This window comes from Microtus oregoni, unplaced genomic scaffold (genome assembly GCF_018167655.1).
Source record: "Microtus oregoni isolate MIOR12 unplaced genomic scaffold, Mior012 000019F_ref0000042, whole genome shotgun sequence".
NCBI classification, from domain to species: Eukaryota; Metazoa; Chordata; class Mammalia; order Rodentia; family Cricetidae; genus Microtus; species Microtus oregoni.
This window is the reverse complement of record NW_024543078.1, coordinates 4,172,193-4,198,343: the sequence shown is the minus strand read 5'-3', so window position 1 is coordinate 4,198,343 and position 26,151 is coordinate 4,172,193. Positions and strand designations below refer to the sequence as shown.

General features: G+C 54.4%; 1 protein-coding gene across 2 annotated transcripts in view; it reads left to right on the top strand.

The window, feature by feature from the left end:
• Positions 1 to 25,236, top strand: part of Gng7 (G protein subunit gamma 7) — a 59,490-nt gene extending 34,254 nt beyond the window's left edge. For both annotated transcript variants that reach the window (XM_041669798.1, XM_041669799.1), the window contains exons 3-4: positions 19,614 to 19,730; positions 22,217 to 25,236. In XM_041669798.1, the coding sequence (XP_041525732.1) occupies positions 19,647 to 19,730; positions 22,217 to 22,342 (210 nt within the window). In that variant the 5' untranslated portion in view covers positions 19,614 to 19,646 and the 3' untranslated portion in view covers positions 22,343 to 25,236. The remainder of the gene's footprint in view (positions 1 to 19,613; positions 19,731 to 22,216) is intronic.
• The last annotated feature ends 915 nt before the right edge of the window (positions 25,237 to 26,151 follow it).

Genomic DNA, 26,151 nt, shown 5'->3' with positions numbered 1-26,151 from the left:
TTTGAAGTTGATCCTTTGCTTCAGCCTCTTTGCTGGGATCACAGACTGGGTCCACTGCTGGGCTGGTTATGACTAAACCTGAGGTGCCCAGAGGGTGCTGGGCAACAGCCGTGTGGAGGTCCTTCCGTTCACGAACTTCCTTTCTCACTGCCTGTTGCAAGTGTGGAAAGGGACCAGTGACCATCTAAGAGTATATGTTTGTGTGCTTGTGTGTGAGGGGCGTGTGTTTGTGTGTGTGTATGTGATTATGCATGTGTGTATGAGGTCTGTGTTTTGTGTGAAGGTGGCACTCAGAAGACAAGCTGTGTGGGAGACGGAGCTCTTTATTCTGTGGGTCCACAGTTAAGCTCAGGGAGCCAGGCTTGGCAGCAAACCCCTTCATCCACTGAGCCCTCTTGCCTGCACTATCCTGTATCAGGATGGTCACTCAGACTGTCAGCCCAGCAGAAGTGACCCTGCCAGGTGACTACTAGGAAAACACACCTGGGATATGGAGCTCCACAGTGGCTGCCATTTGGGGAGCAAGGGCAGCTGGGCTTGAGTTCAAGTCTCCTGACTGATTGGCCACCTAGGACTGCTGAGTGTCCCCAACACTTGCCACCTGGGCCCTGGGAGTCCTCTCTGTGTTTAGAAAAGATCATGAAGAGGGTGGGGATGGGGGGGACCGCAGAGGCCAAGTGAAGCTGTGACGACGCATGGTGTGTGTGCATGGCATATGTGTGTGTTCATGGTGTGTGTGCATGGCATATGTGTGTGTTCATGGTGTGTGTGCATGGCATATGTGTGTGTTTATGGTGTGTGTGCATGGCATGTGTGTTCGTGGTGTGTGTGCATGGCATGTGTGTGTTCATGGTGTGTGTGCATGGCATATGTGTGTGTTTATGGTGTGTGTGCATGGCATATGTGTGTGTTTATGGTGTGTGTGCATGGCATATGTGTGTGTTTATGGTGTGTGTGCATGGCATATGTGTGTGTTCATGGTGTGTGTGCATGGCATGTGTGTGTGTTTATGGTGTGTGTGCATGGCATGTGTGTGTGTTTATGGTGTGTGTGCATGGCATGTGTGTGTGTGTTTATGGTGTGTGTGCATGGCATGTGTGTGTGTTTATGGTGTGTGTGCATGGCATGTGTGTTCGTGGTGTGTGTGCATGGCATGTGTGTGTGTTCGTAGTATGTGTGCATGATATGCATGTGTGTTCGTGGTGTGTGTGCATGGCATGTGTGTGTGTTCGTAGTGTGTGTGCATGATATGCGTGTGTGTTCGTGGTGTGTGTGCATGGCATATGTGTGTGTTCGTGGTGTGTGTGCATGATATGCATGTGTGTTCGTGGTGTGTGTGCATGATATGCATGTGTGTTCGTGGTGTCTATGCATGGCATGTGCATATACGTGTGAGTGGTATGTGCATGGTATATTAGTGTGTGTGTACATGGTGTGTGCATGCCTGCACATGCTGGTGTTAAAATGCACATACTCCCATCTGACGCTTACCCATCAGAGCTGTTCCAAGTCCATTCTGATGGTCAGGGTAAGGGTCCCACCCACTGCATACTTCAGTTAAAGCAAGCCTCACAGCAGCCAGCCTCCAGGAAGGGGTCCCAGCGCTAATGACTAGTGGGCAATGATGTTTCAAAACAACAAGGGCCTCTGCCTGGGCCTGAGTGTGAATCCTGCAGGTGCCTGGCTGGAGCCAGGGCTTAGGGAGCAGCTGAAGCTCGCAGCGGGGCGCCAGACGGCAGAGGAGAGATTTGCGTTCTTGGGATGTTGTTTCCTTAACAGTGGCAGCCACTCACAGCCGTTTCCTGACTTCTGGCAGACGAGCCACAGACGGAAGGGGACACTGGCTCGGTCCTGGAGCTTTTCCGTACGTGGGAGTCAGTCCAGGGCGTGAATGCTCCCACCCCGCCTGTACGTAAACGGTGGTAACTCAGAACGCCCCTACCTAGCTGCCTGACCCAACCCTTTCATGTGCATTTGAGGACGGTGGAGCTTCTGGCGTGGATGGGGCTGCTCAGTGCTCTGCAGGGCCCAGAACACCCCGCAGAGAAGGACCCGACTAATGTCCCCAGGGCGCCTGGACCGGTGTGTAGGAGCTGATTTCACACACCTGTGGTGGGAACCGGGCATGCCCGGTAGAGAGGGTCTGTGTAGCTCTGTTGACTTTAGGCTGCCGTGTTCTGTGTCCCGATTCACCCAGACTGCAGGTCCCCTCAGACAGTACACACCTGCAACACCAGCATTTTGGAGGAAGTGATAAGAGGACTGCAAGTTCAATGTCAGCCCAGACACTTTAGCGAGTCCCTGTTTCAAAATTAAAAATTAAAGGTGTGGTGGCGCACCCCTTTAATCCCTGTGCTTGTGCTCGGCATGCTGAGGCAGGAGGATGTCTGTGAGTTTGAAGTTACCCTGGTCTACACGGCAAGATCATAACAGCAAGAGCAACAGAATGGGACTCTTTTTCAAAAAATGGTTGGTTTGAGTGCAGGGTCAGGGTGAAGCCCCGGCTAGAATCCCCAGTGAGGGGCTGGGGGCGCGGTCAGGGTGGAGCCCCGGCTAGAATCCCCAGTGAGGGGCTGGGGGCGCAGTCAGGGATAGATTTTGTGAGCCGGACAGGCTCTGGCTTCCACCTATCACTGGTTAGTAAAAACCTCCCTGCTGACCTGTCCTGAGGTTTCTCACCTGTGAGATGACACCAAAGCTTTCAGGTTTTTCTACTCTTTGGGCCTTGGTTACTTTGCCGAATATGTGAATTATATCCGCGCTGTGAAAATGTGTGGGGACAACAGGTGTCCTGGGGCTTTGCATGAGGCCCGGTCCCGTCCTCCTTGGGTTGTGGCACCCCGCGTGGACCCTCAGCCGTGGGCCTGGGTCAGGTGGTGGCCTAGGCTGTAACTGCCTAGGCAGCCCTGGGGCCCATCGCTGGAGCCTGTGGGCGGGACTCTGTCCGGCAGTCCCTCTGCAGCGAGAGCACGTATGCGGGAGCACGTATGTGTGACAGACAGACATGAGCAACTGCGTGTCGCTGCGTGTGCACACGGCAGTTCGTTTTCCAGAAGCCTTCCAGATGCATCCTAGAGGCCAAACGAACATAAATCAGAGACGCTGTCGCTGCCTGTAGCCTGACAGCCTGCAGTCGGCTGTTGTCCTACTTCAGCAAGATCGAGCGATTTTGCACAGAGGCTCAGGCACCCCACCCCCACCCCACCCCCTTATCAGAAGAGGGTACTGGGCTGAGGTGAACCCGGAGGGCCTGCAGGGCCGTGAACCACACAGCTTCACATCCATGACACAGACAGAAGGGAAACCGGCTGTCTCAGTGAGTAACCACAGGACTCCTAGGATGCCCAGTTCCACCCTGAAGTGTACCCTCTCCAGGGCAGGGAGAGACGCTTGCACACGTGCGTTCACAGCGGTGTGATCCATGAACTGAAAGGCTGAAACAACATGTCTGAGGGTGGGATATTGCTCAGCCGTGTAAAGGGAGGGACGTTCTGACGCCTGCTCCTGCGTGGATGGCCCTTGAGGGGACAGGCAAGGTGGGAGCCACACCTGTCACCTGGTTTCCCGGATTCAGGGGCAGGAGGATCAGGAGTTCAGGGTCATCCTCAGCTACATGGTGAATTCCAGGCCAGCCTGGGCTACAGGAGACCCTGTCTCAAAAGCCAAAGTTAATTTTTCTGAACTGAGCATCCCACACTTAGGAGGTTGGTGCAGAAAGGTTGCTATGATTTTGAGGCCAGCCCATCTGTCTATGAGAGTTGAATCTTTTTATTGATGTTTATTTCACTGTTTGTGAATGGAAGCACTCTTTGGTCTAAGGTAGCTTGGACTTACTCTGTAGCCCAGGCTGTTCTCCAGCTCCTGGTAATCCCCTTGCCTCGGCTTCCCAGTGCTCGGATATCAGGTGTATGCCACCACACCTAGCTTAGTTGAGTCTGCTCATGAAGATGAGGCCTGTTTGGGGGTTATGGAATGTTCTGGGGTTAGTCAAAAGTTGTTCAGTTCTGCCAAGGTGCTTTGTATGGCAGCTGGGGAGGCAGGCATGAACGGCAAGTAGTTCCATATCGATGAAGCTGCCTTCTTTTATTACATGGCCCCATTTCTGAGGCTCCATGGGCAGAGGCCCTAGGCTCCATCCCTAGCACCACACAAACTAGGCATGGGCGTGGCACCTGTGACCCAGCACTCCTGAGGTGGAGACAGGAGGACATCCTCAGCCTCACAGTGTGTTTCGGATCAGCCTGGGCTACACGACATGAGGGAGTGCGGCCACTCTGGGTTCTGTGAATCCGGTGCCCAGCCCCGAAAGTCCTTCTGAGAAGACAGAGAATACGGTCTGGGGGATTACCCAGGGCTCCCCGAGCTGCCCAGACCGAGGCTGTGACTGATGGGAAGAAAAGGAGAAGCGGGGACTCTCTGTTTTCAGATCCTTCCAGGAGGCAACAGAGTGACATTTTGGAGTCTGGGCTCTTGACTGAGAGGGTAGCAAGCGGGAGGCACCCTGGAAATGTCACCCAGGGCACATGTGAGCCCCGCCCCCACCCACTGCAAGCCAGGAGCTTTCCCAGGGCAGTGTCCACAAGCACTCACACAAATCACACTAGACACACGAGTGCATACTCACACTCACACACATCTACTCACATGTGCATATACGTGTATACACAGACACATGTACTCACATGCACACACACAGACACATGTACTCAGGTGTGCACACACAGACACATGTACTCACATGTGCACACACGCAGACACATGTACTCAGGTGTGCACACACAGACACATGTACTCACATGTGCACACACAGACACATGTACTCACGTGTGCACACACAGACACATGTACTCACGTGTGCACACACAGACACATGTACTCACACGTGCATACATACACAGACACATGTACTCACGTGTGCACACACAGACACATGTACTCACGTGTGCACACACAGACACATGTACTCACATGTGCATACATACACAGACACATGTACTACGTGTGCACACACAGACACATGTACTCACATGCGCACACACAGACACATGTACTCACGTGTGCATGCACAGACACATGTACTCATGTGTGCATACACAGACACACGTACTCACATGTGCAGACACACGCACACACACATGCGAGCTCACACATACATGCATGTCCCCAGGTTTTACCCAGGCTGCTTAGGGCCACAGCACTAGTGGGCTGTTTGCCCCCACCCGGTTAGGCAGAGTGGGTCAGCACAACAGAGTTTTGGTGGTGAAGAAGCCGGAGGCCCCAGGGCCCTGGAATCTTCCCGTCCATTGTTTGAGGAGGAGCAAGGAACCTGGCACCGTGGTGCCCGGCTGACACTCGGGCCATGGGGGAGGGGAGGCTCTTAGATCCCAGCCCAGCTTGGGCTCTGCATGAGACCCGGGGTGGTCTGCTGTGACCAGTCTGCCCTGGCAAAGGGTCTTTCTGCCCAGCATTTCCCCGGTATCTGCTGCCTTCCCCGTAGTCACCTCCTAAGCCCTGTGTTTGTTAGGTCAGCTGCCTGGAAGCTTGCGTGAGGTAACTCTCACTTCCTCTTCCGTACTTGCTGGCTTTTCTACAGTAGGATAGCTTTATTCTGAAGCCCAGGCTCGTTTCAAACTCACGGCCATCCTCCTGCCTCAGCTTCTGAAGTGCTGGAATGGCAGGCGGGAGCCCCATGCAGGACACTGCTTACTTTCCTGAACAATCACCACAGGAGCGGAGATGAGGCAACTTTGCCACAGTTGGGGCGAACTCTGTGTCTCTTGTGAGTGGTTGTAACGCCTGGCTCGGTTTTCCTTTTCACACTGTCCCGAGTGTGTGATTAGCACATTAAACTGTGTCAGAGGTCTGTGTGAGCAGGAGACAGCGTCGTGGACATAGGGTTCTGAGCTATCTGAGATTCCAAGGAATCGAGGGTCTTGGGATGCTTCTGGGGACTAAGGGGATCTACTACACCAGTGGGGATTATAACATTAACATCCTGGTGCATTGGAGCTGCAGGAGATGGGCAGTGTATGCACACATGTGTGCAGATGCACACATCTGGAGCTCGGAGAATGTCGACCCCGCCCCCCTGACACCCTGAGTCAGGGTACCTCACTGAATCTGAACCTGGCCTGGCCTCCTGCGAGGCAGTCATGCCTGCTGTGTGGGGCCTCTCTGGTCTGCGTGCTTCATGCACTTACTGAACCATCACCCCAGCCCAGGAACTGCACGTCTTCCATGCTGGTGACTGGGACGCAGATTTGTGCACCTTTAAAATGTGCAGGTGCCAGTGGAGAGGCGGTGGCACACGCCTTTAATTCCACCACTTGGGTGGGGGGCAGAGGCAGGCGGATCTCTGTGAGTTCGAGGCCAGCCTGGTCTACAAGAGCTAGTTCCAGGACAGGCTCTACAAGACAGCCAGGGCTACACCAGAAAATAAAATTATATATATCATGGTGATGTAAGATTCGGTGCTCAGAGCTGGGCAGTGGTGGCGCGTGCCTTTAATCCCAGCACTCGGGAGGCAGAGGCAGGTAGATCTCTGTGAGTTCGAGGCCAGCCTGGTCTAGAAGAGCTAGTTCCAGGACAGGAACCAAAACCAAAAAGCTACAGAGAAACCCTGTCTTGAAAATAAAAAATAAAAAGAAATAAAAAAAAATTCGGTGCTCAGGAGGTGGGAGCAGGAGCTCAACAGTTTAGGGTTGCTCTTAGCACCCTGCCGAAGACCTGGGGGTGTGGGATGAAAAGCTGCCTCTAAAGTATGGTAGCCAATGTCCCAGAGACTCAGCAGCAAGTGCCGGATTCTGTGGGATTTCGGATACCTAAGCGATGTCCGAAGATACACATGTAGCTGTCCCAACTGTGGAAACTGTGACGGAGTGAATGGAAGTTGGGAAAACCAGTCAACACCCTGAGGGGCCCAGCATGTTCCAGGGAGATGCATCTAGGCCTCAGGCCTCCTCCAAAGTCAGGCTGCTAGCTCCAGTCTCCCACTGTGAGTGGAAAACCCCAGCTGGTTTGTGGGAACATCTAATGTGTTTGAAGGAAGAGGGGCTAGGGTGGCTGGCAGGGACCACAAGGGCACAGCCTCTGGGCACGTGAGCCACTGGCCCAACCTGGACAGGAAGTCAGGCCTGGGTTGACCTCATGGGGACAGCCCACTGCAGAAGGAGCATTGAGGGTAGGGATGGACCCACTGGCTACGAACTACCCAGTCTCACCAAGTACCCTAGCTTACATCGTCATGAAAGTTGCCAGTTGAGGCCTGAGAAGGGGGGACAGGACCTAATTCCCTTGGTGTCTGTCCCCTCTCTATTCACCCAGCTGCTCAGGAGATGGGGGCAGGAGGGTTCTGGGCTGCAGAGAGGGTTCAAAGCCAGCCCAGGGACCTGAGCTCGGTCACCCAGGTAACACAGAGCTGAGGATGTGGGCACAGCAGAACCCTTAGAACTTGCTGGCTACTCAACCTAACCCACTGTTTGAATGGACAAGGGGCCGGCCGGCAAGGAGTGACCCAGGGATGTTCTCTGGGATCTGTGTGCATGTGCCAGCTGGGACCGCAGAGCAAGACCGTTTCTAAACAAGAAATGAGGAGCCAGCTGGAGAGGTGGCCAGTAGTATGGGCCCCTGGTACCCTGGCAAAGGAGCTGGGTTTGAGTCCCAGCACCCACAGAGCGGCTCACAACTGCCTGTAGCTCCTTCTGGCCTCCACAGGCACCCACATACCCTTGACATACTGAGATACCAAACATACATCTTTTTTTTCTCCCAAGTCAGGGTTCCTCTGTGCATCCCTGACTATTCTGGAACCCACTCTGTAGACCAGGCTGACCTCGAACTCACAGAGATTCACCTGCCTCTGCCTCCCGAGCGCTGGGATTACAGGCGTGCGCCACCACCGCCTGGCTATTCATACATTTTAAGGAAATAACTTAAAAAAGAAAAAGTAAATGGGGCGTGGGGATATGATCAGGAGTGAGGAGTTTTTCCACGCTGGTTTGCTGTCTCTGGGTTCCATTCCTAATACTGTGTGTGTGTGTGTGTGTGTGTGTGTGTGTGTGTGTGTGTGTGTCCTAGCCCCTTGCCAGACAGCTGGCCCACAGTCTGCCCTCCCGCTAATGCCGTCTCGTGCCCCGTTTCCCTTCCTCTTGGCCCAGCCTGCTCTGGCATCAGATTCCTGCTCTCCAGCCCCCAGTCACCTGTCAGCAGTCTGTCCCCAGTCACAGGGCTTAACCTAACGTCTGGTTCTCCACCCTCCCGGCACGTGGCTCACATCAAAGAAACCGAAGCTGGAACATAGCAACCCTCCCAAATGTTCCATGTAATCACCCGGACTTTTGTTTTCCTTCATCTGGTGCATGCACCTCTGTGCACTTTGACCTTGCCTAGGGGGCTGCATGCCCTGACATGGAATAATACAAATTGGAAGATAAAATGAGAGTTTTAGCAGTGTCCCCATCTACGGGAGGAAGCCACTTCTCTTTAATCTCACTAATTTATTTGAGTGCCTTATTTTCTTTGCTCATGTGGTCTAGGTTGGGCTGGACCTCATGACCTCACCCAGCTGCTCTGCAGGGCCAGCGACTCTGAACCCCCAAACTGGAGACAGAGGTGGGGTTTTGAGTCTTGTCTGTGACTGGTAATATTTCCACCAAAACTTTCTTTAAAAAACAGCATTGGAGGCAGAGGTGGCACACGCCTTTAACCCCAGCACTTGGGAGGCAGAGGCAGGCGGATCTCTGTGCGTTCAAAGCCAGCCTGGTCTACAGAGTGAGTTCCAAGACAGCCAGGGCTCATAGGATAACTGTCTCATTCAGTCATTTGTATGTTTTTAATAACTGGTGCCATGTCTTTTAGGCTGTCTAACTTACTTGTATACTGTTATACCGATCTCCCTCCACCCCCAGACAGGATTTCTCTGTGTACCCCTGGTTGTCCTGGAACTTGCTCTATAGATCAGGCTGGCCTCGAGCTCCCAGAGATACACCTGCCTCTGCCTCCCAAACTGCTGGGATTAAAGGTATGCGCCACCACTGCCCAGCTATACCAATCTTTTTCGAAAAATTATTTCATGTATATTTTGTCTGCGCATCTGTCTGTGCATCAAGTGTGTGCAGTGCCCTCAGAGGCCATAAAGGGGCGTCAGGTCGCCGGAACTGGAGTCACAGAGGGTTGTGAACCCCATGTGGGTTCAGGGAACCGGTGCATTAACCGCTGAGCGTCTCTCCAGCCCTGTCCATTCTAAAGAACGTTTGCTGTGTATGTGTGAGTGTGTTGGGGAGGTGTGCATGGGCGGGTTCAGCTGTACCAGTGAAGTCCATGTTTTCTGAGGCAGGGCCACTGAGTCAGGAACTCAGACCAGGGAACTCCAGGGACCCTCCTGTCTCTGAGCCCCAGCTCCAGCCACAGGCGTGCCCCACTGTGCTTGTGTGGCACTGGGGTTCGAACTCACGGCTGCTCACACGCACAGCAAGCATTTTACCCCGCTGAGCTCCTTGCGCCTCTGTCTCTCTATTTATTGTAGTATTAAGTTCTGAACCCAGGGTCTTGCTTGTGCTGGACAAGGCCTCGCTGGGCCACAGCTTATGAGTCTGTGAGGGGCCCGGGAGGGACTTCCATGTGCAGAGCGGGAGCAGCCACTGGAGTTCCAGCTTATAGAACGTGCTGGGCATGGGGAGCCCTGTAAACACCCAAACAGAGAGCACGCAAGCCTGGGAATGCATGTCACCTCCCGCAGCAGGGGCTGCAAGCTGAACCGGGGACTGCCCTGAATCACAGAGTCCTCCTCAAGGGGACACACAGGGGCTGGAGGCAGAGAGACTCAGAGACTCTGTGCTGATGGCTCTGATGAGAGCAGAAGGGGCCACAAGCCCTCTAGTCAGTGCACCAGGCAGGAACCACTGTCACCCGGGGAAGCTGCGCCAGGCTCTTGTCCCCAGCACCGAAACTACAGTGCAGTTGTATAAGAGTGGTAGTCAAGAGGACTGAGAGAGATTTCAAAGGGACGTGTAGGAGTCCGTCAAGCCCCCAGGACAGCCCTGTTGTTTCTCCAAGACGACCTCCCTCCCTTCCGCTCAGGAGCTACAGGCCCATGAGACAAGCGCCGCACTGTGCCCTGGCACGGGTCCAGGGTGACAGCATTTCCTCAGTGCCGGGAAACACAGAGTGGTTAACAGGAGCCACCGGGCTCTGTGTCCTGCCCCAGCCCTCATTCCCAAGCTTACAAACACTCACATGATCAGGACCCTCCGCGCGCGCGCGCACACACACACAGAGCCGAGGGGATCAAAGGCCGCCCCCCGCCACTCCCCCAAGGCCAGATGGGTACACAGTGGTCCTTTCTCTCCTGCTCCTGTCTCCGAGGTGGCAGACCCATCCGTGACTGGGTCAGCCTTGGTCATCACCAGTCATTCTGGGGCTCTGTGCTGGCAGTGGGGACCTGCCTGGCCAATCTGCTTCTGCCTCTTGTGGACATTTTACTCATGCCTATTCTTTCTAAAAATAGCCACACAGGGACCCATTTAGTGTGCGAACAAAGCGATCACGGCTACAGCGGGTCACAAGATGCTGTTTTTCATCTGGGTCACTGGTTTCCTTTGGAAATACATCCCCCGAGTGTCCTCACATGGCCAACCCGCCCTGCTTCCATGTGACCAAGTGACCCCGAGAAGCTGCAGATTCCCCCCCCCCCCCCCCCCGGACAGCTCGCCAGGGAGCCCCAACACGTGCTTTCCCGTGGGTGACATTCAGGTGCCTGCCCCTGTCCCTGGTCTGTGTTGTGTCTTAGTCCTCTCTCATGTCTGGTGCAATGTGAGAGCTTCTGGGAATGGGAAAGTGGTGAGGGTTCCATCGCTGCACAGAGGAGCTGTCTGCCAGGGCTCTGTCTCTGTCGGCTACTCTACGGGACTTGCTCCAGGAGGTCCCTGACTGTCAGCCACGGGTCCCCAGAGTTCCCCCGAGGGCCATGGTCACCCCCTGTGGGAGCCCCTAGGTCTGGGCCAGGAGAAGCCACTTCCCCTCCTGCCTGAAGGAGCCGTGCTGACAGTTGCAAAACTAAATTAGAAAAACATTCTAGCTTCACTTGGGTGAAGAGGGGAGACATTACAGCTGCCGCAGAAAGCAGTTTGGCAATTTCTGGAAAAGAAAAGAAACAAAACAAGCAAGTCTATCACATGACCCAGAACCTTGAAATCATCTCTAGGTGCCCCAATCCTGGATTCTTTGTGCAAGAGGCAGGCAGTCATTGCCAAGGTCCTGCTGTATATAGTTGGTATGCAATTGTATGAAGACGCTTGTGTATACAGTGGTGTGCAGTCGAGGCTGAGGCCTGTGTATACAGTGGTGTGCAGTCGTGGCTGAGGCCTGTGTATACAGTGGTGAGCAGTCAATGCTGAGGCCTGTGTATACAGTGGTGTGCAGTCGAGGCTGAGGCCTGTGTATACAGTGGTGTGCAGTCAATGCTGAGGCCTGTGTATACAGTGGTGTGCAGTCGTTTCTGAGGCCTGTGTATACAGTGGTGTGCAGTCAATGCTGAGGCCTGTGTATACAGTGGTGTGCAGTCAATGCTGAGGCCTGTGTATACAGTGGTGTGCAGTCGAGGCTGAGGCCTGTGTATACAGTGGTTGTGCAGTCGTGGCTGAGGCCTGTGTATACAGTGGTGTGCAGTCAATGCTGAGGCCTGTGTATACAGTGGTGTGCAGTCGTGGCTGAGGCCTGTGTATACAGTGGTGTGCAGTCGAGGCTGAGGCCTGTGTATACAGTGGTGTGCAGTCGTGGCTGAGGCCTGTGTATACAGTGGTGTGCAGTCGTGGCTGAGGCCTGTGTATACAGTGGTGTGCAGTCGTGGCTGAGGCCTGTGTATACAGTGGTGTGCAGTCGTGGCTGAGGCCTGTGTATACAGTGGTGTGCAGTCGTGGCTGAGGCCTGTGTATACACTGGTGCCCCATGGGCCGCACGGGTGCAGGGACTGGAGCTCAGCTCTCTGCCAGTTTGTTTGTCTCCTGATCCGGGCTCTGAACCTCACGTGCTGGGAGTGGACAGAGGTCTGTGCTGCCTCCTGGCCACATGCTCGCTGTTTTGTTATGTTTTATGTCTGTTTTCCACTTATTACCTAACTTTTTTTTTTTTTTTTTTTGGCAGGCAGGACGAGAAAACGGGGAGGGAAAATTAGCCATATTCCTGGATGTTGACAGGAGACAGAAGCGAGACAGGAGCAAGAGCCTGCCACCTGGTATAGGAGGCTGAGAAGGAGCAGAATTCCGGGCCAGACTGGGCAGTTCAGGGAAGGCTTGATCAAAGCAGAAAGTAAAAGGAAGACGGGGCGTGGTCAGGGTGCGACCCCGCCCAGAATCCCCAGGGAGGGTCTGGGAGCGCGGCCCCTTTTTAGAATCCGCTCAGCTGGTTGTTCCGAGGTCCCCCCAGTCTAATCCAAATGTTTTCTTTTTTAAAGATTTATTTATTTATGTGTACAGTGGTCTGCCTGCATATGTGCCTGGCTGCCCGAAGGCCCTGCCAGATCTCATAGAATGTTGTGAGCCCCCGTGTGGGTGCTGGGAATTGAACTCAGGACCTCTGGAAGGGTAGCCAGTGCTCTTAACCTCTGAGCCATCTTTTCCATCTCTAATTTTTCTTTTTAAATTAGATAGAATCCAGTTTTTTTTTTTATAAGCGGGGTCTCATGTAGCCCAGGCTAGCCTCTAAATTGGTCACCAGGCTTGACTTCTGTGCTGCAGGGTGCAATTGGGTCCCAGCTCCATTCTTCTCACCCTCACATGTGGGTGGGGGTAGCACTGGGCACCTGGAAGCCCCTGGGACCACACCAGCCCAGGGCTGTGATCTTAAAGAATCCCTTAGTCCCTTCTGGGATCCTTTTCTGGAAAGTGACCGGCACAGACTCAGAGCCAGAGCCAGTTCCCTTCTGCGGCGAGGGAGGCCGCCTTTTTCGGCTTCTTCCCCCACCTGGCAGGTCCCCCCCCCTCCCCCCGCATTCCCCACATTCCCGTCTCCTGACTCAGGAGTCTGAGCGGCCGGGGCTTTCTCAGCAGGAGAAGACGGGAGGGGCGCCCGTGCTTTCCCGGCCCAGGGCAGTGGCCGAGTCCCAACTATGAGAGCTATGCCTGGCATCCACAGGTTCCCCGGCATTTTTGGGTCTGAATGTCATTGTTTCCTAAGGTAGATGGCGGGGTGAGGGGTGGGGGGAGGTGGAGAAGAAACTGTCGTGGCCTCTGGAGTCTGAAGTGGAGCCGCACTGGCCTGGACAGGCGGTCCAGCAGTTAGTGCAGTAGAGTCTTAGCCTCGCCGTCCCAGGTCAGGAGGCTCAGGAGGCAGAGGCAGAGGCGGTCAGGTTGCGGTGAGTTTCAGCCAGCCAGGACCACATAGGACATTACTCGGGTTCACTCAGCTTCTTGATTTAATTCTCATTTCGTTTTTCTTAATTTTTTAAACTTTATTTTGTGTTTATTTTTGGTCGTTTTTCTTTTGAGTCTTGGTCTCAACTGATGACCCCAGGCCGGCCCCAGCGTTGGAGCGACAGATAGGCAGAGTTGCTTGTGGCTGGGGCTGACTGTCATACTGAAGCCCTGGGGTCCATGTCAGCAGGGCCATTTTCAGCTTTAGCCGGCGTGAAGCGTGCCTGGGTTACCTGAGACCTGGAAAGAGAGGGAAGAAAACTGAGATGCCTCCGTGGAGAAGGAGCTTGCTGCCACGCCTGGCGACCAGAGTCCAGTCAGGACCCACGTGAGCAGAGAGAACGGACTAGGGAGTCTGAGCTAGGTCCTTTGAGCTCACACACGTGCACACAGAAAAATAAATACACGTGAAGACATCTAAGAATTATTTCTTGTGTATACAGTGTTCTGCCTATGTACACCTGCCCTCCAGAAGAGGGCGCCAGATCTCATCACAGATGGTTGTGAGCCACCATGTGGTTGCTGAGAATTGAACTCAGGTCCTCTGGAAGAGCAGCCAGTGCTCTTAACCTCTGAGCCATCTCACCAACCCTGACTTTTATATTTTAATTTGCTTAAAAGTCAAGCATGGGGCTGGAGAGATGGCTCAGAGGTTAAGAGCATTGCCTGCTCTTCCAAAGGTCCTGAGTTCAATTCCCAGCAACCACATGGTGGCTCACAACCATCTGTAATGACATCTGGTGCCCTCAGAATATTGTATACATAATAAATAAATAAATATTAAAAAGTCAAGCATGGTGGACACACCTGTCCCCTCAGCCTCAGGAGGAATGTCACCATGGGCTCAAGGCTGGCCCAGGCTCCAGACTGAGGCAGTCTCTACAAATGCACACAGGCAAACCGGCCTCGCAAGCCAACAGTGCATGCAAAGGAATCCAAGCTGCTTGGGAAGCCGAGGCCAAAAGATTACTTCAGCACAGAAATTTTCACCACTCTAGAATATTCCCTCAGTATATTTATTATTATTATTATTATTATTATTATTATTATTATTAATTTGATCCAGGGTCTCATGTAGCCCAGGTTTGCCTCAAACTCCTTATGTTCCTTATGTAGACAAGGATGACCTTGAACTTCAGATCCTTCTGCTCCTGTCTGTCCCCATGTCCCATGCTGGAGATGGATCAGGGCTTTGTGCACACTGGGTGAGCTCTTCCACCAGCTAAGCTACGAGCACTATGCTGGCTGAGCCCCCATCCTCATACCCTGGCCGGAAGCTTTTTATCATATTACCCCCCCCCCCCCCGTCTAGCAAATCCCAGCACACGTTTCCATTCTCTGTCCCCAAATAGTGACCTCATTATCTGACTATGGTTGTGCAAGGTGACAGTCTCCAGGTATTTCCCTCCAAAGTCCATATGCCTCAGAAAGAGGTCACAGCTGTGGGGCTCCTGTCTTAGAGGTGCAGGAGGACAAACAGGGACCTGTCGCCCCATCTCAGAACAACTCTTCTCTGGGTAGAGAAGGTGAGACTCGAATCCAGGGCATGGGGAAGAGGGGGAACCTCCGTCTTCCCAGAGCTGCAGCAGGGCCGGGTCCCTGGCGGTGACCTCATCACGCTTTGGGACTCTGCCTCAGAGATATGCTTCTGGGCTTCTGGGGAAGAAGATTGTATTGATCCATATGCAGTCAGTAGGTTCACAGAAAGAACATGTAGCCCAGGCTGGCCCTGAATGCTAATCCTCCTGCCTCCACCTCCCTACAGGTATAGGCACTGCTGTGGCTTCAGTTATATAGGTGAGCTCATTTGACAACTGAGTTCTGATCACTCTCTGGCACTCCCCTCCCCCAGCTACAGGCCCCTGCCCAGCGGGCTGCACCTGGGCCCTGAATTTTACAGGTACCCCTGGAGGGCACGTGGAGGTGATGCCTGCATCCCCCACGGCCTCTGGACAGGAGGGGAGGAGCCCTAGGCTGTAATGGTTTCTCAACAGAGTGCAGCACACCAGCCTCGCCACATTCGCAGGTCGCCCTGGTCCTGGCCGCCTCTGCCCATGCTGTGTGTGTGTTTGACTCTTGACCTGGATCTGGACGCAGTGGCCACAGCTGCTCAGCGTCCCTGGTCCCCTCCCCCTCCACAGATCTCCTGGCTCCCCTTGATGTTCAGAGGTCGTCATGTTCTTTCTCTTACTATTTATGTCTGTGGGGACCAAGTCTCATGTAGCACAGGCTAGCCTTAAACTGTCTATTTAGCTGAGGGTAGTCTTGAACTCTTGACCCTTTGCTAGGTGTGCTCCACTATGGCCAGTCTCTGTGGTGCTCTGATGGGACCCAGGGCCTCCTGCGTGCTGGACGAGCACCCCTACCAGCTGAGCCACAAGCACTGTGCTGACAGGGTCGGTCCCCTTGGTGTTGATGAAACTAAACTTGAGTATCGGCAGCATTGATCCCGGAGTTCTGGGAGCTGTGGTGTCGCCAGAGTTCCCGTGTTTTCATTTTACCTACAGACCTGCTGGGGTCACAGGGTTCTCCTGATAAGAGAGACCTCGCTCCAGGGGACAAATGCCGTGTCACCAGGGCGCAAGGCCCTGGAGCCAGGTCAGGGCGCTCTGCACCAGCAGGACCCATGCCCCGGCTGTCCTGTTGACCCTCCCCAAGCACACCGAGGCCCTGACGCCCTCTGCCACTTGCCTGGGCCGCCCGTGAGCCTGTCACCAGTGGGGAATGCAGCTCAGGGCGTGGTCAGGTTCCACTGTTTTGCTCTGTCCAGGCCGTGTGCTCTCTGAGAATGCCTGTGAGTCTGTAACTGAAAGCAAAATATCACAGCAAGCACATGCTATTGTCCTAACTGCAGAGCTGAGGCAGGGGCATTGGGGCATCCCCGGCTACACGGCCGCGTTGGGGGCAGTGACAGCCCGGTGAGGCCTGTTCCCAAAACAAATACACAAAACAGGCGCTGGAGATGATGTGCGCATGCGCGCATGAGTGCACGGCAGCCTGCGTGGGGAGCCCAGGCAGCTTCAGGAAATCTGCCCTCACCGTCTGCCCTGTGGGTCCGAGGGCTTGGCGCCAGCACCCTTACCCACGAGTCATCTCTACCCCGTGCCTTCTGTCTTTGGTGGAGTATTACTCACCCATGAGAAAGAACGAAGGGCCCAAGTAGGTGAATCGTGCTGATGTCACGCGGGAGAAAGGCCAGGCCATTTACAATGTGAGATTCCCGTCCTAGGACTTTCGACCCCAGCTACCATACACAGTGAGGAAGTCGGTGACAGGAACGGCCTGTGTCCTGGTGGTGGTTACATGGCCGTATGTACTTTTAAAGCTTCTGTCTATTAGGGTTCACTGTGAACCCCAAAGGGTTTCAGTGTGTGTGTAGGACCCTTAACAGAAGCCATGTCATTAAATGAAATCCTTAAGAAGGCTCACTGTCGCAAGGTGGGGCGCACGCCTTTAATCCCTGCACTCAAGCGGTGGGGTAAGGCGGGGTATGTATCTATGATGTATGCATGTATCTATGATGTATGCATGTATGTATCTATGATGTATGTATGTATCTATGATGTATGTATGTATGTATGTATGTATCTATGATGTATGTATTATGGGTTTTGAGGCACGGTCTCGCTGTGCACCCGTGACTGTCCTAGAACTAGCCATGTAGACCAGGTTGGCCTCTGGATCTAGTGTTGGGGTGAAAGGTGTGCGTCTCCACACCTGGGCCTCTTCTTTGATCTTTGAGTTTCTGTGTGTCTGTCAGTGCGGGCTGAGGGACTCTTGTCTCCCCCTCTGCCTCTGATGGCCCCGTCTTGCCCAGCTGTCTGTTAGTCTTGCGCCTTTGGAATCTCAGTTGAACAGGGGGGCTGGGGTCGGATGGGTTATATGAGGCTAGGGACGTGACAGCCACACAGAACCATCCCGGGAGCCCAGGCACCCTAGACCTCAACTTCTGGGACCTCTTTTCCTCTCCTCCCAGCACCATGTAGGCCACCTCCAAGGGCCTCAGCAGGGTCAGTGACCAGGGACACAGGGTCTCTTGTAGTCCATGGACCCAAAAAGAGAGTAACTTGGCCCCTTGGGCTCCAGGTAACACCAGGGACATATGTGGCTGTCATGTGGGGAGCTCCTGACCGGGAGCCGGCAGAGGCCAAGTGTCGTGAACAGTTTCCACGAGCCTCTGTCTCCTCCGAGCTTGGTTGCCATGCCCCAGCACACCCAAGGTGTAATTATATCTCACCCACAAGGAGAGCTAAAACCTAACCCTGCCTTCCCGGCCTTTGAATCCGGTTCTGGAAGCTCTCCCAAGGCTGTTCTGAAAGGCCATCATCCCAAGTCACCCCAAGTGATGTCCCGAATTCTCGAGGGCCACCAGGAGCCCGGTGCTGCAGTCACCGAGGCCACAGCCAGGAGCTCTGCGGGCTTCTGTCCACCCCCGGGGCTGCCACGTGCCAAGCCTTGTGGCCAGCTGCCTGTAAAGAACGAGCCCAGCTGACTCAGCAGCCTGCATGTTTGGCTGTTGTTGGCTTACTGTTGTGTGTGTGGGGGGCGGGGGGCATGACTGGGCGGTGAGTCAGGGACTGACTGGTGACACATGCTTCTGCCAGGACAACAGGGGACAGCCTGCAGAGGTGCAGCGGACAGCTGTGTACCAGGATAAGCATGGAGCACAAAACATGTCCAGATGTGTTTGTGGGTAAACGCAGTCATGTACATACCGAGGTACACAGATGTGTCCAGATGTGTTTGTGGATAAACGCAGTCATGTACATACTGAGATACACAGAAGGGTGTGTGTGTGTGTGTGCGCGTGCGCGCGTGTGAGCAGTATCAGCCGAGAATCCCCCAGAGAGGGGCTAGTGGCGGGGCTCCTGAGTGGAGCCCTGACTGAGCATGCACAAAGCCAAGCAAGCACACAAGCCCATGCCGTCCATGCACCAGCCTCCAGAGATCCCCGTGCACACACAGCACACACTTGAAGACTGGGCACACTGATCTCCACACACACCCTCACTCAAACACATTCTTACATGTATGTGCACACACGTGTGCTGAGCCGGACTGCCCCCAACTTCTACTCCCCAGCCCTCTGCTCCCCAGCTTCCCAAGAAAACACACAGCTAGGCCTGCCCTTCTTCTCTGAGAAATCTCAGGTTGGAGTCCACGTGGTTTCTGTGTCCTGCCTTGAAAGTCCTGAGGAGCGATTTCTCTGCAGCCACAGGAGTGGTGCTGGATATGTGCCCACACCCAGGCAGGGCCAGAGATGATGATGATGATTAATTGAAATCAGATTAAAAACATTGTTAAACTGCATGTAGTAGCCTGTCAACTCAGCATAAGAAACTGAGGCAGGAGAATGGCCAAGAGTTCAGGTCAGCATATATGGAGACTCTATCTCAGAACAAAACAAACAAAAATTACTGCCTGTTCATGTCTAGCTGTAACAAAAAAACCCATAAATCAATTCCATTGACATTTGATAAAACTATCGGCAAGGTCTGACAACAGGGCTCAGCTGGGAAAGGTGATTGCAGCCAAGACTGACAACGTGTGTTCAATCCCAGAGAAACCACACGCTGTCTCCTACCTCAGTGTGGATACTCTAACACATGCGAAAGAACTCACACATACAAACAGGTGTGCGGTGTGCATACACAGATATTTTTTTTTTTTTTTTTTAGTTTTTCGAGACAGGGTTTCACTGTGGTTTTGGAGCCTGTCCTGGAACTAGCTCTTGTAGACCAGGCTGGCCTCGAACTCACAGAGATCCGCCTGCCTCTGCCTCCCAAGTGCTGGGATTAAAGGCGTGCGCCACTACCGCCCGGCTTATACACAGATATTTTTAAACAATAAAAAGTTAGGGGCCTTAACCAGGCCGTGGTGGCGCACACCTTTAATCCCAGCACTCGGGAGGCAGAGGAAGGCGGATCTCTGTGAGTTCAAGGCCAGCTCGGGACAGTCTTCAGCTGAATTATCATCAGCCCCAGCCTGGGCCATGCCGGTCACACCTCAGGACCCGTTCAAGTGAATGAACGACTATGTGAGAGGCTGGAGTCACCAGACCCGGATTCTATCCCCTACCATGTGGGGCATGGGCCAGTGACTGCTGGCTTCTACCATACCACTGGCAGGGATGGACTGTCCTCTGAAGGGTCGGCGGGGTCGCGGGGTCTGATCAGCAGGTTCACACCCATCCCTCCTTGCTTTCAGCTCTCTGGACAGTGGGGTCCAGGCTGATGGCTGATGATGTCAGGGACTAACAACGTTGCCCAGGCCCGGAAGCTGGTGGAGCAGCTGCGCATTGAAGCCGGGATTGAGCGCATCAAGGTGAGCGGGCCGGGGCGGAGGGAGACCTGGAGTGGCTCCTCTGCGTGGGTTCTGGCTGTGTGAACTTGGGACACTCACAGGGCTCTCTGAAGCGCTCAGCAGAAGGAGACAGCCGTTGCATGTGGCTGAGAAACGCCAAGTGCTCCATTGGCTGTGGCTCGGCTTCCCGCGGGCGCTTTTTCTTACCGGTGGCCCTCTTCTCCACAGTGCTGTCTTTCTCTTTGGTGACCATGATGAGAGCAGGAGCCACAGACAACTATTCATGGTTTTTGTTTTGTTTTGCTTTGTTTTAGTTTTGATTTTTCGAGACAGGGTTTCTCTGTGTAGCCCTCATTCGGGAACTCGTTCTGAGATCTGCCTGCCTCTGCCTCCCAAGTGCTGGGATTAAAGGCATGTGCCACCACTGCCCAGCTCAGATTTTCATTTCTTGCAATAAGACTGGTTTGTGTACTTTAAAAGGACTGGGGTGTGGTCAGGGTGGAACCCCGTCTAGAATCCCCCAGTGAGGGGCTGGGGCGTGGTCTGAGGACTTCAGGCTTTCCTAGCAAGAGTTCGCCTGATGCTCCATGCCCAGCACCATCAAACCTTAGTGTTTGACTAATCAACATGGTCCCATACAAATTCATTCAGATCTTCATTCACTGGGCCCCAGTTTCAGTCGGGGATGATCTGAGCACGTTCCTGGAGATATGTAGTCTCAAATGGGCTTGATCCCACGTGACCCCAGCTCTCTGGCCAGGCTGGGCCGAGGACACCTCAGAGGAGGCCCGTGGGCCCCAGCTGAAGGTCTCTGGCAGACCTGGGTAGTCAAAGCATTCCTTGGGGCGGGGCACAGAACAAGGTCCTTGTTGAAGCAGTTTTGTGTCTAAGCTGGTGCCAACCCCCAGCCCGAGCGGAGAGCGCTCTGTGATTCATCAGGGCCTTTTTGAAGTCGGGAAGAGCACCCCCCCCACCCCCCACCCCACCCCCACCCCCCGGCAGCCAGTCCAGTCTGCGGGTGGCATGGGGTGTTATTAGCCTGGTCACCCTCGCAGGCACTCTGGGCTTCTGCACCTCTTGCGAAGTCACCATCAGAATCATAGAGGCCTGGGAGGACTCTGGAAGGGGACCTGAGTGCCCTGCTCCCAAACCAGCTTTTTCAAGGTCTCTCAGGCTATTCTTGGAATCACAGAGGATGAATTTCCAAGTAGGAGTCTACGTCCGAATGTTCAAGGGCAGCAGCCCACAGGCTCTGAGAGGCGATTGTCCCTGTCCCCAGGGCCCAGCAGCTTGGCCGAGCCAGGTTCCCAGTGTCTCCAACACACCCAGGTAACTGGGGTTTCAACTAAGCGGCCTGGAAGATGGCTGTGGTAGTGAACGCCTGTCACTCCAGACTCAGAGGAGCTCCAGGCCAACCCGGGCAACAAAGTGAGACCCCATCTCTGTAACAAAAGACCTGTGGGTGACTTAGCATAGGGTGTTTAGCTGAGTTGGCAGGGTGCAGCAGACAATGGTGGTGCAAGACTGTGGTCATCCTCAGCTACAGGCGCGGCCAGAGAGCAAGGGGCGTGGCCAGAGCGCAGTGGGCGTGGCCAGCGAGTGACAGCAGCCAACTTTCTGAGGAGGATGTCACAGGTGAGCTGATGCCTGGGCTGCAGCTGAGGGGTCAGTGAGACCCCGGAAAGCTGTGACAGAGGGACCCCAGGGGCCAGCTGGGGTGTGAGGCATCAGACTGACCTGGTCAGATGACAGGCAAGGCTTTTCCTAGGCACCTATCTTGAGTGGATCTAATGCGGAAGGAATCCAGGCACTGCTTGCTTAAATGCTAGCAACTTGTGCTGGAGAGCATTCAAAGTCCCATTCCTCTCTTTGCTTCTTTTGCATGTGGGGGATGGAACCCAGAGGTTCACAGGAACTAGAACATTGGACCTCTAAGCCACCCCCCCAGCCCCTCACGGGGGGGGGGAGAATTCTAGGCGGGGCTCCACCCTGACCACGCCCCTAGCCCCCCTCACTGGGGATTCTGGGCGTGAGTCCATCCTGACCACGCCCCCAGCCCCTCACTGGGCGGGTTCTAGGCAGGAGCTCCACCCTGACCATGCCCTCACTCCCGTTCAGTAGTATCTTTTTATTTTATTTTTGTTTTTTTTCGAGACAGGGTTTCTCTGTGTAGCTTTGGAATCAGTCCTGGAACTCTCTGTAGACCAGGTTGGGCCTTCCAAATGTTAGGGTTAAAGGCGTGCGCCACCACTGCCCAGCCTGTGAGTGGTATCTTACTCAAAGCCTGTTTCAGGAGGCATCGTTTTCCCCATCTCCATCCCCTAGCGACCATGTAGCCACTTCCTGTCTCTGGATCATGGAGTCCACACTACGTGACCTTCTGAGTCTGATTCTATCACCAAGCACAATGTCCTCAAGTCCTCCGTGATGCAGCCCGCTTCAGTCAGTGCGGTGGGTGCGGAGGGCGGCTCTCCTGTCTGACCTCCCTTTTCTCCTGTGCCACACAGGTCTCCAAAGCCTCGTCAGAACTGATGAATTACTGCGAGCAGCATGCCAGGAGCGACCCCTTGCTGGTCGGCGTGCCAGCCTCTGAGAACCCGTTCAAAGACAAAAAACCCTGCATAATTCTCTAGTTCTCTCTCTCTCTCTCTCTTTCTCTCTCTTTCTCTCTGCCCTTCCTGCCCTCCCACGTATTGTCCAGTTTTTACTGTGAGAAAAATATCTGAGTTTCTCACACTTTGATTTCTGAAGAAACGGAAACTAACTGAAGTAGGTCCTCCTGAGTAAGGTGGGCTTTGCGACCCCACCGTGGGCCTCTGCGCGCCCAGATGTTACCGCCCCCACCCCCTCGTGTCAAGCACCGCTGGGAACCTGAGTGATGGGACTGTGTTATAAAACTCCCCTTAGCTGGCGCTGGGGATATGGCTCAGCGCGTGAGATGCATGTCTTACCAGCATGAGGACCTGAGTTCTGATCCCACACACAAAGCCCAAGTGCAGGGGGGCATGCCTGCGCCCCAGCCCTGAGGGACAGAAGGAAGGTTCCCTAGGGCGCTGAACTCCAGTGAGGGACCCTGCCTCAGAACCAGAGAAATATAGCCAGCATCCACAAGGCACCCTGTGCTGCCCGGTGTCCCTCCTGAGTGTGGTCCTGTCATATCCGCGGTGATGTCCTTTCTCTGGGGACCCAGCCCCTTTCAGAAACAGACTTCTAGGCCCCCACACAGAGCAAGCTATTGCTGGTATGACTGAGTGGGTGATTTGTTTTTTCTTAAGCCTGAGACCCATGTGGTCACTGGCAGCTCCTTTACCAAGGCCCTGTGAGGGCAGAAACGCAGGGTTAATTCTTTTGAAGTGATTGAGAAAGAGTCACAGAGATGGGGTCCTGCATCCCACATAGGGGTGGTGACTGTGACTCCGGATCCCCCTTCCCTCTCCTTGGATCAAATCACTTTCCAACTGGCTGGAATAGGAGACCCTCAGTGTGAGGACTGTGGACCACTGAAAGATCCTAGGCGGGGCTCCACCCTGACCACGCCCCCAGCCCCTCACGGGGGAGGGGGTTTCCAGGCGGGGCTCCACCCTGACCACGCCCCCTGTCCCTCACTAGGGATTTTAGGCAGGGCTCCGTCCTGACCACGCCCCCAGCCCCTCACTGGGGATTCTGGGCGGGGCTCTACCCGACCACGCCCCTAGTGAATCACTGGGGATCCAAGGCGGGGCTCCGTCTTGACCACGCCCCCAGCCCCCTCACTGGGGGATTTTAGGCAAGATCTCCACTTTCTATTTTGTGAGAATAGTCTGTCATCCAGGCTGGCCCGGAACTGGAGCTCTTCCTGCCTCTGCCTCCAGAGTACATGTATGACTGGCCTCTGCTTCCTTGCCTGGCATAGAGTTGGATTCGAAGAGACCTGGCCTGTATAGGTAGCAGTGACAGCAGCAGGTTGCAGGAGGAAAAGGCTTGGCTGTGCCAACCCTCCCTTGCAGGCATCGTCAGCATCAGGATGGCCATGGATTCAGGAGTGTCCCGCGGTCTCAGGCCCTCGCGGGAAAACCAGTGCAGGCGCAGACAGCAGAAATGAAACCAGTCCAGTTCTGTCCTGTGGCCCTGGTGAAAATCAGCTTCTAAGAACCTGAACCAGGCTGGTCCCTGGACAGTTGCCCTAATTGCCCGTGGGGAAAGTAAATGAGTCTAACTCAACCCACCTTACCTTCCAGCCCCTCCGGGCACAACCTACCTCCTAGGTAAGGTGGCACAGCCCCCAACTCATTCTGATGGGGCAAGGGAAAGACATTTGTGGTGAGAATAAGGGGAGACGTTGCGGGTGCTAAAAGGGGACCCCGTCCCCCCTCCCTGGGCTGGCTCCCAGAGGACACAGACTGAAGATCAGCCCCCTCCTGTGCATCAACTCCTCATTACTGGTCAAGGAAGATAGGAGCTTTGGGAAGACTCTGACTCCCTAAACCTGTGTTGGGATCAGAAAAGCCACTGTGTCTCCCCAAAACTATAGCCATCTTGCATTAGAGTGTGAACCAGAGCCCCGGGGTGTATGTACCCAGCCTCGCTGGCAAGGAGAGAGAAAAGTGGGAACACTCAGCTGGTGTGCCAGAACCTCGCTCGGGCTTCCATCCCCAGCTTGCTGAAGCCAGGCATGGGCACGCGGTAGAGGCAGATGCAGGAGGGACCACTCATTCTTTGCTACATAATGGACTCGAGGCTAGCCTGGGCTACATGAGACCATGTCTCAAAGAGAGGAAATTCAGTTCACTGGTCCATTATGCCCGCACCCCAGCCTCCCTCAGGCCTCAGGCGAGGCTGCTAGCAGCAGATGCCACGGCCAGTCCATGTGTGGTCACAGCAAGTTTTCCTTCCTCCACTCTGGGAAGAAAAGCTCAAATTATCATCTATGCCCGAATAAACCTCTCACTGCAGGCCAAGGGCAAAGTGACCTCTCACTTCCTGGGGAAAGGTGGACCTTGGGCCCCACAATAGTCTCCATGTCCCGTCTTAACCACCAGACCCCTGCCTCAGCTTGGAGAAGCCTGGACACAAGGGAGCCATCAGGAGCTGGGCTGTGGTGGCGCAGGCCTTTACCCTAGCATGCAGGAGGCAGAGGCAGGGGGATCTCTGTGAGTTCGAGGCCAGCCTGGTCTACAGAGCGAGTTCCAGGTCACCCAGGGCTATAGACACGGTCTAGGAAAAGGCAATGACACAAACAGTGAGATCTGCTTTAGCTTGAGCGCCCGAGGAGGGACTTCCAACCCAAGCAGAAGCTGCCAAACCGTCCCTTGTCCTGAGCAGAAGCCATGGGCATCCTCTCCGAGTGTCTGGGACACAATGGCCAGATAGGACATCACACAGCATTTCCCGTTTCCTGCGCCCCACTCCAGACCCGGCTCCCACCCCACTTTCTACCTGCATTGTGACATTGGTTGGTTTTCATTTCTGATTTTACGAAACTCTGTTGTGCCACACACGCGGGCCACGGCAGTGTGATTGCTGCGGAATAAAAGCCCCGTCTTCTCTACTCTGACTCTGGACTCTGTTTCTCTCCCCGGCCAGGATAACCAGGTGATGGGAGGGACAGCGGCCAACCATCCACATCCCCTTCCTTCAGGGATGAGCTTCAGCCCTGGCGGATCACAGATCTGAACATGGAAGTGTTTCATTGTTAGACAAGGGCCTTATGTAGCCCTGGCCAGCCCCGAACTTATTTTAGAGTAAAGGCTAGCCTTGAGCTCTGAGCCTGGATGACAGGTATGGTTGCCCTGCCTGCTTCATGCAGCTCTGCAGGTGGAAGCCAGGGCTTGCTTTTTTGCTTATGCTGGGTGAGTGCCCCACCCACTGAGCTTCTCCCAGCCTTTCGGTTTTATTCTGAGACTGGCATACTGTATACCTGCTTAGAGTTGCCCAGTAAAGGGCTCAGAACTTGGCTTTGTGAAAGAAAACTCACATCATACGTGCAAAGGCCCTGGGTTACATCCCAGCACCGTAAAAACAAACAAATAAATAAATGCCCTTTTATCCCTAAGCAGTTGTGGGGTCAGAGGTTCACCACGGGCATCTCTTACCTACACTTCAGGCCTGCAGTGCAGTTCCAGGGGATACCACCATCTACTCCATCACAGCATCTAGAGCGCCTGTGTCCCTTCATCCCTTGGCTTGCAGGATCATCCTCCTCCAGAGGCAGCAGGGCACGGTCTCCAGTCTTTCACCCACCTGCCTCCCTCCGAAGACCTGATGGATAACACAGTATGATCCCCTGCTCAGGGTCCTCAGCTTAATCCATTTGCAAAGTTTCTCTGCTCTGGTAGAAGACATGTTGCAGGCCTAGAAGGGCAAATGAGGAGGTCTTTGGGGCTGGCTCCCAGGGAAGCCTAGCACGAGGCAGACAGTTATCTGCTGTTGCTCACATTCAGCCTTGTGACCCGAGGTTCACAGG